The following is a 16,068-nucleotide window of genomic DNA, read 5'->3' as shown; positions in this document are numbered from 1 at the left end:
TCTCCTATGATGCGGACTTTTGTAGTGATACTTTATTATTCCATTATTGGCAGTAGGTATGCCGCAAAGTGACTTATCTATCTGTCAATTCAACTGAATTCAATGTTATCAAGGAAGTTTCGTACTAAACTGAAAATATAGTGTATTTTAGCAAAATCTGATACATTCATTTTTCTTATCAATAATTTTTTAAGGTAAATTTACCTTTTGGATGCTGACTTAAAAAAAGTGGTCTATGCATTACTAGACAGGAAGCATCTTCAACGAGAGTGAACAAGAGACACGATTATAAGAGGGAATTCCAAAAATATATTTGACAATGGTTACATTTTATACCAAAAGGTTTAACGATTTATTTGTCGTACTTGCATGCAGACATATATGCTCCTCTACAATATTTCTACAGAGTGTCTTCTTTTATCTATGCATAAATAACCGAAATTGCTTGTTGAGACGTCAAAATATATTTGACAATGGTTACATTTTATACCAAAAGGTTTAACGATTTATTTGTCGTACTTGCATGCAGACATATATGCTCCTCTACAATATTTCTACAGAGTGTCTTCTTTTATCTATGCATAAATAACCGAAATTGCTTGTTGAGACGTCTAAAGCGATTCCACGTGTGTGTGATTTTGTTTTGACTTAAAATAGTGTATTTTTCAAAAATTTTAGTATTTCTGAGACTACACCCGTTTACAAGCTCTGTTAATTATTCCTACTGGTTGGCGTTCGTAAAAATTTTGACACCACGCCAAAAAGCCAAATTTTAACTAGCGTAAAAAGAAACTTTGTATGCTCCTGATAAGTTATTTCAAAATCGTGGTCAGAAGAACAAATTTTGGATAAATTTTAAAAACTCGGTGTTAAAGTTCTAAAATTGGTTTCATCGTATATTTTCCATCACTTGAAATATATTGAGATTGAATATTTTCGAAAGAAAATATGTTCTGCAACTGCTACGCATCAAGAAATGATTGTATTAGTTAAATGTTTTCGGTCGATTTTAAACACTTATGATATTTTGTCAGTCCTAATGTGTTTATTAGTTCATACTGTATGTGAAAAACTAAGACGTTTTTGACCCTAGTTGTTCCGCCCAAAATTCAAATTTGTAAGAGTTTGGAATTTGTTCTTTCGTCATTGTGAATCAAAAAATCTATTGTTTCTCTCTATAATTATAGAGCTTAAAGTTAAAATTTCGTTTCCCTGATTGGATTCCACAGTTTCGACAATTATTCCTTGGTTTGGTTTGGTTGGTTTGCGCTATCAATTTCCAAAAACCTTTTATAAGATAAGAGAAGAACTTTGCAGTTTTGGAAACGAATATCAAATATTTTTACTTTTAAGCAAAACATGTTTCAACTATGAAAAACATATTATAAATATAACAGTAAATTTGGAAGAATGTAGTGGGGAGAAAATTCATTAATTCCACGTAAACAACTGATCGGTTTTCCAAGTTCGTCGCGCTTAAAAGCGGTGTAGCAAGGAAAATATGCCGTCGTCAGTTTCGTCGTTCGAAATAAAACTAATCGATATCTGGAACAAACACACACACATCCATAATACAACATTGACCTTGGCGATAATGTAAACCCACGGAAAAACTTTTACTCTTCGTTTTTACACGACGTACGCACGCGAACCATATAATATAAAAGCTTAATAACTTTACAAGGATGTTTCGTTTCTCGCCACTGATCTGGATCGCGAGCAAAATGATTGTTCTGTAACGAACGCAGGCAAAACGTTCACTATAACTATTCTTTTCTTCTTCAGTAATCTTGGACAGATGGAGATAAAAGAAACCAAAATCGAGCACCAGTCTTCCAGCTACTACGAGGCATCCGGGTTTAGTCACGGCGATAAGAACGACTTCAGTAGCAACAAAGACGTAACTATGGATAACTTTACGTTTCGGCTATTGCGTAAAATTTAGCGTTTTAGTGCATTGTAGTGATGAACCCGGAAAATGAAGACGACGCGGCAGGATCCAACAACAGCACCATCTCGTGCTTGGTGAGGGACGAAATCGGGGCAGACGGACGTCCTCTCAGTCTCTGCGGTCACTTGGAAGTGTCGTTATGGTACGACGCCCCTATGAGGAAGATGACAGTCCATGTTTTACAGGCTTGCAATATCCCGAGCAGAGACCGCGGTCAACCCACACAAACCCAGGTGAATAAAAAACCTTTCTACGGTGTTGGAGCCTACACGACCATCTTTTACTAAAACAGAATAAATAACAGTAACTTTGGCTTAGGAAAATGCACGATGCTCTTAGAAATTACTCTCATAGGATGTATGAAAATAGCAGTTTACCACTCTAGTTTTGAGTGTCAGAGAGGAGGAAGCATCTGTTAGAAGAGAATATGAAGAACCATTCTTAGAATGAATCAAAAAATATCAAACTTTTAACTGCCACTGATATCTACATATAGGAAAAGTTTAAAAATAGACCTCACTCTTACCGATTTGGTAAGAGTGAAGATCAGTTGATCTATTCTACCAGAACACAAAATTACCCTAAACATAAATTGTCACTTACAGACAGTGGAATATATTATAGATGCATCAAATTTTATCTTTACCAAATGATATACAGAGGATCCAACACATTAAAAACTAAAAAAAAGACGTATATCTTAGTTCCATATCCTTTAAAAATGCGGAAATTCGTTACTTAAAAAAGTGTTTGGATATTACTTTGCATTTGTTTTTTTTTTTAATCTTTTTGTTGTTATTACACTACTTTAAAATAAAGACCTCTAATTATGTTAGAGGCGAAGACCAAAGTACCAGGCATGAAGTGAACTGAATCCAAACTGGAATGGATCCAGTAATGCAGCGAAATTTTTGTAAGGCAAATTTTATTTAAATGGATACAAGTAGAGGTATTCTTTTCCTTATATACGGTAATAATGATAGCAGATATGTCTAATAATATTGTTTCTGGATTTTTCTCCTGTTTTGATTTTTTGGGTAAGTATATATGGTAAAATTCAAAAATTTGAACAAACAAAAAGTATTGGTTATTTGTGCATGTTTAGGTAAATAGGTATGTATTTTAAGTTTTATTTTTAAATAATAGTAAAATAAATATTAAATAACTAAGATTTCTTGAGAACTTTTTTAAGAACCCATAATACTGTACATTTTATTTTTAACAAATATTTATAGAAAATAGTATATATTCAGCAAATAATAATATGTGTATGATTTTAGTAAGATCTATATTGGTAAATAAAGTCACTAAGCCCGAAGAACACCTCATTTTCCTATTTTTATAAATGAGCAAGACGACGTCAAGAATCGCCATTACTAGGGTTTTTCTATTGCATCTCACATATCCCCTTTGTTGTCTATAAATAACAATAGGCAAGCTGCATAGACTCAGCATAGATTTAGATACAAATAAAACACGAAGTTGTAAACTGTAGAATAATAGGTAAAATTATTGCTTATATACTGCTTATATAGGGGGACAGACTATAAACTAATAAAGTTTCTCTAAATTTTTCTGCATATCTTAATTCGGAGTTCTAGCTTCATCCACGACTTGATCATCGGTATGGTAGGTAGTAATAAAACGAAAAATGCTATAGAGAATTACGTTGATGGTGACCAAAAAAGTTATATTTACTTGCATAAAGGATATACATATATATTACTATATTGCCCCCGGATTTTATTCGAATTACGCGTATGGTCTCAACATTTATTTCGTTTAATAAACCCTTAACTTTGGTTAATTTTTTATATCTTGCTTATTTTTCACAAAAGTTGTAGTTTTTGAGATATATTAAAGAAAAAATTAACAATTCTCATTTCAGAACACACAAATTAATTTATTAGCATAATACGAACACTATTAAATGTTGCATTTTTATGAGTTGGTTTTTACGAGTTTTTTTTAATATTGACCTAGGGTACCAAGTTTGAAACACCCAGTACAATACTGAACGGTCACTGTAACTTCCTTCAGTAAGAGTGGACCATATTATTCTAAAATCAATGGCACCATTCAATTCCAAGGCTAGGCACGTACACCATGTGGACAATTACAGAAGAACAAAACATGCTATTTATTAATGTCAGGAACCTTTCTATTTACTGATATTTTCTTATATACATCATGTCTATATAATTAGTTAATGACCTCGTAGGTAGTTATCGCTTTGCGGCTGTCAGTTTTCCAGGTTATAAATCTCCAAAAAAGAAGGTTCAATTTAAAAACGCGTGGAAATAAAATTTCATTTTCTAGATCTGTAAGAGAAAGTTCGCCTCAGTTGTTTATATTGAACTTTATTTAAGTACTTACTCAGTTTCAAGTTGGTGTCGTATGCAGGTGAGGTTGATACTACTGCCGAGCAAAAAGCAGAAACACAAAACCAAGATTCGATCCGGTGAAAATCCTCAGTACCGCGAAAAGTTCATCTTACACAGAGTTAACCCAGGTAACATTATATCAATCGCAAATAAAAAAAATCGATTTAAAATTCGACGTAACCGAGCGGCTTATCCTTTTCAGAGGACGTCAACTCGATGGGTATTAGACTGCGACTTTACGGCTGTGAAAAAATGCGACGAGAGAGACTCATCGGCGAGGCCCTCATAAGATTTGCCACCATCAATCTAGAGGTCGAAAACAATTTTTGGTTGTCGCTTCAACCTAGAGTCAACACCGAGGTGAGCAAAAACCGAGAGGTTCACTCAAAAAATGTATAGTGTATCTTTTGACATTTACAATTACTAATTTTCAAACGATTTTAAAATTCGTCGTTAATAATCCGCAAATAAATAGGTATCTCGTGTTTTAAAACTTTACATTTAAACCTATTATTGTCAATCTGTAAGGTACAACTTTACGTATCAACAACTGGGAATTATTATCATTATAGCATTTTTTCTTTATTTATTCCTAATACATCGAAATCTTTTGCGAAACGTTTTTCTTCAAATTGTCAATTGTTCTTGATCCCTGTAATTATTTATTTTTAAAATATCAATATCGACTACTTAAAGTGTTATTAAACGTTTTATTTAAAAATATACATATAATAAAGACATTTAGTCGAAGAAACCGATAAATAAACCTGCAAACGTCACACTAGACATACAATTAAAAATATCTCAGAAACGGTAGGATATTTCAAACTAACTCAATATATGGGGTGTGTTATTTAAAATAACAAAGTAATTACTTGTCATTTAAAATTCAAAAATATGCCTGATACACAAAAAATAAATGTTTGGGCAGAGATTATGAATAAAAAAAAAATTGAACCTTATTTCTTCGATCAAAATCTTACCGGAGATCGATATTAACAATTTCTTCAAAATTCCTATTTTCGCAATTTTTTTCCCAAATCCAAATCAGCTTGATATGCCAAATAGACAGATTTGGTTTCAACAGGATGGTGCTAAGACAAGTGTGTAAATATTTAAATATGGTATTTCCCGGATTGGTAAAAATGGACCAATAGAATGCCTACAAGATCTCCAAATATTGCTCCGCTGTATTTTTTCCTCTCGGGATATTTAAAATCCGAAGTGAATAAGGAAAAATCACAAACTTTAGATGATTTAGAATTAGATATGCCATAAGGCAAATTAATGAAAATGTCCTCAGAAATTTTTTGGGAGGATTTTTAAACCGATTAGTAAAGTAAAAGTAAATGATTGGCATATTGAACACCTCATAAAATAATTTCTTTGACATGCCCAAGCAATTTTCTCTCAATTTTACTTACTATGTAAACAATTTACAAACTGCTTCTTGAGTTCTCATTTTGTCTCCATATTCAATAAAAATTAAAATTTCGATTCCCTGGTTTCAATTTAGATGCGCCATATTCACTTTCTTTAGTGACAGAAATGTAATTGAGAACATTTAAGAACTTTCTGGTCATAGCTATTTACTTATTAATTTCAAAAGTTAATATCTGTTCTATGGGGTATGCTACATGAATTATGCATGAAATTATGCAGAATTCGAAGTTGGCTTTAAAAATGGGGTTCTATTTTTAAAAAAGGAACTTTGTTGCGGTCTTCACATACTATTCTGCGGTTACGTGAAAACACATAATAAAATCTCGTGGAATTCTGGAGTAAAATAAACAACGTATATTTGCGAAAACAAAGGATACACTTGAGAGGAGCAGTATTGGGAACCCAATACTGTCCCACGACAAACAATCAAAACAAAATAACACTATTTGAGGCGGCGTGCCGGGTTCGGATTCCAAAAACGATGAACCAGCCTCCTCACCTCGTAACTCCATACTACCCGTCCGTTTCCAGCGCTACCGTTTTAACCCCCCCACTCGCACAGTTCCAGGAACCTCCATCGACTATCGCGGGCGCACTACAACTTGATATGTATTTTTTGGAGCCATCATCATATTTTCTGTTTACTGCAAAAAATGTATGTGGGTATCTGATTTTAAAATGAATTTGTTCCATAATTTAAATCCAAACAACTTTTGTGCTTTAGTTTTTCTGATGTTCGATTGACTACGCTCCTAAGTGGATCTGCTGACTATTCTAACCCTCGATAGTAAATGTTATCCTAACCCACTATCGATATATAAAAGTGTACTTGCCATCAAAACTGATTCCTTGTCATATCCAATATCGTTTAATAAATTATAATAAATACATCCCAGTAAATCCCAGATTAATATAGCTGAAATTATTTTTTAATTGCGTTACAAGCTATCCTTAATGAAACTATAGAACAGGCACATATCTTCATTGCGTTTCCGTTATTTTTAAAGTCGGACTGGATCCTTCTTATATCCATGTGCACCGTTATTCACGACAATTGTCGTTTAGCTTAGTGCCTACAACAAAGAACTGTCGAGCATGGTGAGATCGGACAGCATTGGATCATCTCAATCTATAATTCAACATGGTGGAATACCGGAGCTATTGCTTGGGTTGAGCTACAATGCAATCACTGGTCGATTGAGCGTAGAAGTAATCAAGGGATCACACTTTAGGTAAATTTCGACTAGAAACGTTTAGGGAAATGAGGTTGAATCTGTGATTTTCAGAAATCTCTCCTTAAACCGAGCCCCAGATAGCTATATCAAACTAAGTTTGGTGAGCAGCACTGGTCAGGAATTAGCGCACAGCAAGACGTCTGTTAGACGGAGTCAGCCCAATCCACTCTTTAAAGAGACGTTCGTATTCCAGGTAGGGCAACATTGATTTTAAAGTGCAGTCATAATTTTAGATGACCAGTGGGCCGGGCTAGAATTATTACTTGAACAAATAATAAGTTGGTGAAAATGGTTTATTGTGGGTTTTTCTATTTCGTATTATGTTTTTTATTTAGTCTTAGTTTCTCACAGAACGTGGATGTATTAGTGCGTTGTTATTTTGTCAACTGTAAATTTTAGAAAAGTTGTTATCTATCGTCATTGTAAAGATATTCAGTGTGATACACCATGTAAGATCTCAGGGTGCCAAGCAAATTGTAAAAACTGTTTATAATTTCTCTGTTAACTCAAAGCTTGACTTCTGTACAAAAACTAATGTCAAATCCTATTAACACAGTAAAGGTAAGCATTTGGTTTTGAGAAAAAGTTTTGTCGAAAAGGGCAAGGACTTAGGCCAAATATTTTTATTTGTCATAGCAGTTAGTTACAAAAAAAACAATCAAATCAAAACTAGGAAAACCTTTTGCACAATTTTGAGATGATCACTAGTTATTACAACAAGCAGCTATAAGCTACTGTTTTTTTGTATGTCAAATGCTGCTTGCCATGATTGGCAAACAACCCAACGCAAAGGATTTTTGGAAAGTAGCCGTTGTATGCGGCGGAACCCTGTAGTTATTAATATACTTGCCGCTGTGGCGATGCAGAAAAACTAAAATGTTGTTGCCGCAGATATTATACAAGCTCCATTTCCTGCAATAAGTTTATCAATACTATTCAAATACACAGTAATGGGATTGCGAAATAGTATTTTATAAGATAAACGCTACAACTGTTTTGAACTTTCTGGATGGCATGGCAAACTGCATGGTTTTTTAAGCGCAGATCAGCAATTGTCAGTCTATTGTTGATGTGCGATAGGCATAAATTCATTATTTAGGGGAGGCTTAAAGTTCTCATAGATTTCGCTTCCTATATTTTTATTATTATTATTATTTTATTATTATCAAATATAAAAAGACTTAAGTTAAGCTTAAGGTTAAGATGATCTTTAGAAAAGACAGATAAACTATGCAAGTCCAATTTAAAATGCATACATATTTAAATATCGTCAGATTTCATATCTGCAACACATAAAATGGCTCCAAATTTTCCATATTGGATTGCTTTATGATTTCAACACAATGGCGCTCGATAAGATTAACTGAAAAACAGAAACAATAAAGTTTTGCTAAAAGCATGTTATTACCAATCACCTTTCCAAAGTCAAATAGAGTTAATTAAGTAACCTCCTTCCTATCTTCATTTTAGCGAACATAATAATTTAACTAGACTAGCTGTTATAGTAAAGTGTGGTGTAAACCCTGACTGACAATTTGAACAATCTAATTTACAAAAGCAGACATTTGATAAAACGTGTGCGTGTCTATAATTTTTGAAACTAATTGGAAGTGTGCTAATTGATCTCAGATTCCTCAATTCAGGTATTTTAGGAACTGGTTAAATAATAACGTTTTTCAAAATTCTTGGGAAATCGTGATTCAAGATGCAGCTGTTAATAATTTTTAGTAAAGGATTGAGACAATATGGAAGACACACACAATTGCGTTAATAGAAATTTTAACTGAGTAACTTAAACTTTAATTTATATTTAATTTTAGAACGAAGATTAGAGTTGTAATAATTCATTTTTTCTCTAGAACCACTATCAACAATTTAGGTGCACGATGAAAAATAATTATTAAGTAGCTCAGAATTACACATTTCCTCTGAGAGATTCCAGGGTTCATGGCGAGTACGATTTAGTTGTTTAACGCTTAATCTAGTGATTTACCTACTCTACAAAATCTGACGCAACCACACATAAGCTTTGGAATGACTAGCCTATGGAAAGTTTGGTTTGAGAAAAGTAACAATTTTACAAGCCTGGTCAGAAAACGGTTGGGTTCAAAATGTTTTATGGTACCATGCATACCATGATGATACAACGCTCGAATTTTTTGAACAATAGTTGAAAGATTATTTTATAGTTAACATTTTTCAGAATAGCGTTATAGCAATGGACAATGCGTGCTATCCCAGTCGCCAACTACATAAAGTTCCAGGGTCAAATAATACAAAGTTGAAAAATTGAAAACTACTAGATTGTAAATAATTTTATTATAACAACAAACAATAAAGAAAGTGAGCATAAAAATATGTTCGATAACAGAAAAAACAGGAGATACAGTGTTCTGACTGCCACCAGTCTCCAATCTTATACATAAATGTGGCGCCAACTGAAATTAAGCATGAGGGCACAAAATGTTAAGTTGTAAATTGAATTGAATATGGATATATGGAAAAATTAAAAAAGCCAAAACTCATTACCAAGTGGTGAATCTCCAACATTTAGAACGCTGCTAAATTGTTTATTGATCAAGTTGAGAAAATTAATATAGGCTAGTCAATCATATACTTCGTTTGTTTTGAACCGCAAAAGTAACTTATAATACGTCAATAAGGAGGCAATAAAACAGGCTTTTCAAAACTCTAAAAATCCAACATGGTGCCCATAAGAAATATGAAAGTTAACGAGTGTTTAATCAAAATAGGAAAAGCAGTGCGGGATTGTCAAACTGGAAGTTTTAGTTTTTCAGACGTATCTCCGGAAGTGTCATACAAGATTACTTCTATGTTTTTAAGAAATATTATATCTTATATCAGAAAAATCTTCCAGAAAAGAAGCAGCGCATGTATGCAAAATATTTTCTTTCACAAAAAAATTAAAGTCCTACAAATCTACTTAGGACCAATACATTGAATCCAAAGCTACACCTTACTGATCTTCATACATTATAGTATGACGATATAAATGGCATATGTTCCAAAAATTCAAAAATATTTCGGAAAGGTCGATTCTCGTTTTACCAAACCCAACAATAGACAAATATTCTCATTGCATTTTCCAATAAACCGGAATTGTATCTTTCTTTCAGTATGCCCTTCATGTAAATATTGAACTTGAATTTACGTTTCTTTATAGCTATTAAATAGTGCTTTTTATATTCGATTCTGGGATTTTCTGTTCTTGATTTTATTTTTACTATGCATCCACTTCCATTATTGGTTAAATTATTCTTTAACGGCCGAAATATTTTCTTGTCTGCTACCCCTGAATTTTCGTTTGACAATATGTAACACTTGTCATATAATTCGTTTCATAATTTTGATATATTTAAAATTTTTAAATGAATTTTTCTAATTCCATCTTCAAACTACCCAATAACAAACAGATCAAGTGTACCGTAAGTGTCACTTTAACACTTCGCGTAGGATCGTTACGCAAATTCATATTTTGGACACAGGTTTAGAAGCGATAGGGTGTTTTCGGTAGATTTTAGCCACATAACACCCAGATGGTCGTAAAAAAGGATAGTATGCAACATATTGATAAATTTCTTTGGTCACTAGTCTATTAAACACTCGCTTAGCTCGTGCCAAAACAAACTCCTAACTAAAATGGTATTTACCAAAATTGTTGCATAATACACTACTAAAGTTTAAATTCGCCGACTAATATTATTTAACTACTTTCACTTGTATTATTCAACTAGTTTCATAGGAGATATTAATTGAAGCACCTTATAAGCGGGTTAACCTACAATACTAAACGAGGGAGTAAGAAAAACTATAAGGAATGAAAATGATGTATTTAATTGACATTAAGAGTTATATGCACTGCCTACTGATGCATAAATAAAAAATGACGTATATTTTCGTTATTATTCATGATAAATACCAATAACGGTAATTAATTGATAAATACTCAAAAGTGCCATTTTTTTAATGCCATAGTCAACTATGATGATCATATAAAAAAATAAAAAAAGATTTCATTTTGGAAAAACTGAAAATTATGTAAAAAATCGGAGTATGCCACTTGATTCAGTTATGATCGCTTTGTATAATTTCACTTTCTTACAAACAGCTACTGTTTTTTAAATTTTTACTATGCATTTATCTTGTTTGTTGAATTCGATTACCAGGTAGCATTGTTTCAACTCGCCGACGTGACGCTGATGGTGGCGGTCTACAATCGCAAGGGGGTGACCAAAAAGAAGGAAATGATCGGCTGGTTCAGTCTGGGATTGAATTCAAGCGGCGCTGAAGAGTTAGCCCACTGGATGGACATGAAAGAGTTCCAGCAGGAACAGATCTGTCGCTGGCACATCCTTGTCCAGTCATAGCGACATTGGCGCATCGCTGTATGAGATAGGTAGTATTATACGCAAAGAAAAAAGTACGAATAGCGTCAGATCATCAAAATAAGTTGGAAAGAGGTGTATGAGCTGATCGTAGGTTCCTAATTGCTACCACAAGAAATTTATCTGCGCATATTTTGCGTTGCCTCTTCTTCAACTGCTTGATAAGCTTTTCAGTAATTGAAACAACTCAGCAGGTCATGATGTTTATCGCCTCCGATGTATCAACACCTCTTTAGCGGTTGGAGTACCAAAGATTTGTTGGTGAGTTGGGTATGGTTTCTCTAGGTATGAATAGGATATATATGTTTAATCGACGTCATCTGGAGATATATCGTTTCAAGACCAGTACTCCAGGAAATTTTTAACCTTTATTATTTTTGTTTTGTATGTGCTAATAAAACATTTAATGTGAATTAATTTTTTGCTTAGACATAGTGCGAATAATACTTTTTTAACGACACTAAATGCAGGTTCGCAATACGCACAAGTTGTCAAGTTTTCGTTTATTTGAAGGTTATTTTGATACATATCTAATTACTTATGGCGTAAATTTATCCAACTTCCATTTTTTAAAATTTAACGACCCATATAATTTTTGGTAATTTTATTGGTTTTATTTGAGGCATATTCTTAGACTAATTACTAATTTGAATTTGTTTCGTGTATGCATATGGAATAAAAAGGACGAACGAAATTAGAGTGGATCTCGTTTTCCAAAACTAGCCGAAACCCCCAGTCTCGTAAAATTATTAAAAAAAGGCAAAAATAAAACGAAAACTGGACATCCTGTTCACACAATAATAACTCGAAAAGTCAAAATAAAGTGATTCGTATATACACTACAATGCAGAAAAACATTATTTTGCGGGAGTAATAAATTTCGTACATATTCAATAAATAAATGAACGATCTTGTTCATGTATGTGTTTAACGCACAGTAACTTTATTTCATACCTTAAATTTCAAAACATATAGAACTTGAATGCTTTTTTTATTTTATCTACACTAATATAAATATAAATTTACTGTCGACTTAAGGTCTTCGCACAATTTAAACATTATAACTTGTACCATGATTGCAATGTGTAGACAACATTAATCTTGATCTAAACTGGAATAGACCTAGCGTGATAGAAAATTGAGGCAAATTTTAGAAAAGAAAAAGGCGGTTAGTAATGAGCATTGATGTCTTTATCTTGCTCGTTTATATAAATGGGAGAATTACCATATTTGCCGATATAATTTTTACTGAAATCCTCATTTATATATTATAGTTATCAGTCAGAAAATAGCAAAAAGATGTGCAAGTATGCAATTTCTCTTGAAGAAGGAAAAATACTGATTTATTTTGAATTACAATTAATTTCAAATCATATTTATATATTTTACTTATAAAATAACTAACTGAGTTATAATTCATTTATAAAACAAAATCGGACAGCTTAATATGCAATTGTTGCAATATGCAAACTTACACAAAAAAAAACCTTCTTTGGCATGTAGGTGTGCAACATCAGAATTTACTATTTTAAAAAATGTTGATTAATTAAGACCACCGATGAACTAAAACTAACCAATGATCATTAGTATTACATTGTATGACACAGCAAGAATACCGCTTGTTAGCCGTCTCAACATTAATAAAATTTGCTTCAAAAAATTGATATTAGTTGTTGTTTCGGCCCGATTCCATTTAACTTTTATCCATAATTACTTATTTTTTTGGAGAAATGAAAAGCAACTTTTAAGGGAGTTCAATCATAATTAGGTTATTGTGCATTGTACACATTTTTGCCAAAATTTAGAAAATGTCTTAGTGAAATCAAGAAATAGTGAGATATTTAGGGTATTTGAAAAAATTGGTTGGTCGTTTAGTCTGCAAGGCAGAAAGCTGCTGACCTATATGATATAATTTATACGATTTTTTTATATCTTCGCCTATATGACTGGATAGTAATGGGATAATGAAAACGCACAAAAATGTCTCTTATTTCCCTTCGAAATAAGTACATTCAGTAATGAGTAAGGTAGTAAAACGAAAACTGTAAACTCGATGTAAACTCTACAATTATACATGTATTACTATGTAGGGAAGTTAATCCCGAAACTAAGTGAGTTTCTTACTTCACCATTTGTTTTGAGATAATGACACATTATAAAAATATGGTCAAAGTTTAGATTCTTATAAATCTGATTAAGAGCCTAAATGTTTAATGCTTGTGTAATATTTTATGAAGCCCCTAACGATTATTGGCAAGATTTTGAAGTTGTTGATGTATTAAGACTATTCCATTATAGGCTTTCGATTTTTTATATTTGCACGGTGCTGTTCAAATAATATGCACAACACGTTAACAATTTTAAACATTTTTAAATGTAGGTTTCGCGCTTTTGCCGGACTATTCTCATCGAATGTTAACGCAAATAAAGTATACAGAATTTTGATATTTCACGCATTCCCAATAAATATGTGCAGACTGTACAGAAATTAAATTTATTTTCCACTTTAAACTGAAAACCCAAATTCTTATAAACTAGGGTCCACAACCTCTTCATTTTTAATTTAACATATTAAAAATGAAATCCTGATATCAGTTTTCTATAAAAATTTTGCGAAATCTGTAACGGTTTTGTTAATATTTTTAGACTCGGTTGAATGAATGAAAGTACTGGTTTATCTTCATGGGTGCGTAAAATTTTCCCTAATTTTGTGGTTGTTGATTTTCGACTATAAAACTACACTAATAAGGTACCTCGTTTTCGAGAAAACACCTCTTTATTTCAAATTTTTTATTTTGGATAATTAAAAAAACAAAAAATAATGCTGTAATGGATCTAACGTCCACATAAAAAAAGGTTTTCATGTTCGTCCTTGAAATCACAGACGTTGTCAGGAGAATAACAACAATGTTATTTTTGCAGTTTGAGTGAAGCATTTATTGTACACGTAAAAATATGATTTGTTACCGTGTGCTGCATGCTTTCTGAACAATACCGTATTGGAAAAAATATTTCGATGTTTTACCCGGTGATTGTACTGGGTCAAAAATGTGAAAATTGAAATTGTTTTTCAGTTTTCAAATTTCGATATATTTAAGTCGCGATGCGGTCACTGAAAAGAGATCTGTGATAAACTAACAAGCGTACCGCAATGAAAATGCAAAAAGGGCGGGTTTATTTTTTCGTTGATTTAAATCAGTGGTAGTAAATACATGCTGGGTACAAAACGTATAGTATTCCTCCTTTCTCTAGAATTTCGAAATCACCGACCACTGATTTAATAGAGGGCAAGCGATTTATCATCAAAATGACCTTCTACGTATAACTAGTTATCAAAATTTCTGTGATAAAACATGACGCTCTTTTTAATGGTTTCCACTAGGCGCACCTATATACTTTAATGTAGATTTTTTAACAAATCTCGAGTATATTAATACAATTAATTTATCAACAGATTTACAGATATTTATAATAATGGTTAGCTAGAAGAATTAATTACAGGCCATTTATCACCTATATGTGAATTACAGGCAGTTGATACATCCAAGTGGGCGTTCCTCACAGTGAGATTTTCTGTCGATATTTTTTGGGTTGAAACTAAAACGTTTAAACTTTACATGTAGGTATTTTATCACTAATATTTTAAAACGAAAATTTGTGAACATTTTGTCTTAATTTCAAATCAATGATGGAAATTCTACAATACCGGGTGATTGATAGTGGTTTATAAGTTAACGGAAAAACAAAATACATTTTTTCAAACTTTAGTACTTAGATTTTCTAGTCTGCTCTATCGAACTTAAATATTTTCTACGGCCAAATTAAAATATATAGGAATAGTGTCAACACTTGACTCCATTTTAAATAGTTTTTACTTGGCTAATTTGCAAACCACTTTTTAAGCCAAAACTAGCCAGTATTGGAAGCTATTTTAAAAAACTATGGAAATGAAATAGTTTTGATTAGTCGTTATCAAATAATTCAGCTAATAAAGGAACTATCCAGCCAGTTCAAATTAACTAAGTAAACTTTAACTACGGAAAAAATAAGATCCACCAGAATAACAAACTTTTCATGTTATCGGGCTTTTCATCATTGAATAGAATCCTGGGAAAAACACATCTCGTCAAAGCTTTTTGATATATTATATGTTGATACATAATTTCAATAAATTGACAGCACCTCTGAGGAATGCCGGAATAACTGTATTACTGCGTTCGCCTTCTATCTAGAGAATTTTTGAATCGAATACCATTGTATAAAAGCTATTGACAAAACAGGACCTAGTTAGTGTAAGGCAAATTCGTAACCCCAAAAAATAACGGATTTCGAAAGTCGGCCGAAACAAGACAATTTTGAAATTTGTATTTGAATTTGTAAGGTCTTGTTGCTTTGTGGGTCGATTTTTGAAGTTCGAGCTCCGCTTCGCTGTATAATGAAATTCGATGTTTCGTGTCATTGGATCCTCACGTTCCCCATTAAGCTGTAGTGCGCACTTTGGATACGCCGCAAAATCCAAACAAAAACCACTTTCTATAAGAAATATCGTAGTCAGTACAAGGTGATGCCCAAGTTCTATTAAGGCTGAATCAACAACAAAAAGAGCACATCATATTTGTCAATAAATTCTTTCAAAGTGACCTTGTCAG

General features: G+C 32.5%; 1 protein-coding gene across 6 annotated transcripts in view; it reads left to right on the top strand.

Moving 5' to 3' along the window:
* LOC132695773 (synaptotagmin-16) overlaps positions 1–16,068 on the top strand; it is a 33,173-nt gene that overhangs the window by 14,581 nt on the left and 2,524 nt on the right. Inside the window, exons 4-11 of one of the 6 annotated variants that reach the window (XR_009617883.1) lie at positions 1,786–1,900; positions 1,954–2,184; positions 4,355–4,463; positions 4,538–4,695; positions 6,844–7,010; positions 7,065–7,206; positions 11,201–11,430; positions 11,614–11,680. Coding sequence is in view for 3 of the 6 variants with exons in the window: in XM_060660239.1 (XP_060516222.1) it covers positions 1,786–1,900; positions 1,954–2,184; positions 4,355–4,463; positions 4,538–4,695; positions 6,844–7,010; positions 7,065–7,206; positions 11,201–11,401 (1,123 nt within the window). In the remaining 3 variants the exon portion in view is untranslated. Of the gene's footprint in view, positions 1–1,785; positions 1,901–1,953; positions 2,185–4,354; positions 4,464–4,537; positions 4,696–6,843; positions 7,011–7,064; positions 7,207–11,200; positions 15,915–16,068 lie in introns of those variants that run through there. The other 5 variants (XR_009617882.1, XM_060660239.1, XM_060660248.1 and 2 more) reach the window with 5 other exon arrangements.

The sequence above is a fragment of the Cylas formicarius genome, unplaced genomic scaffold, assembly GCF_029955315.1.
Source record: "Cylas formicarius isolate icCylForm1 unplaced genomic scaffold, icCylForm1.1 PGA_scaffold_10__41_contigs__length_53128322, whole genome shotgun sequence".
Taxonomy (NCBI): domain Eukaryota; kingdom Metazoa; phylum Arthropoda; class Insecta; order Coleoptera; family Brentidae; genus Cylas; species Cylas formicarius.
The sequence above is the reverse complement of the archived record's forward strand: the minus strand, read 5'-3'. Positions and strand labels throughout refer to the sequence as shown.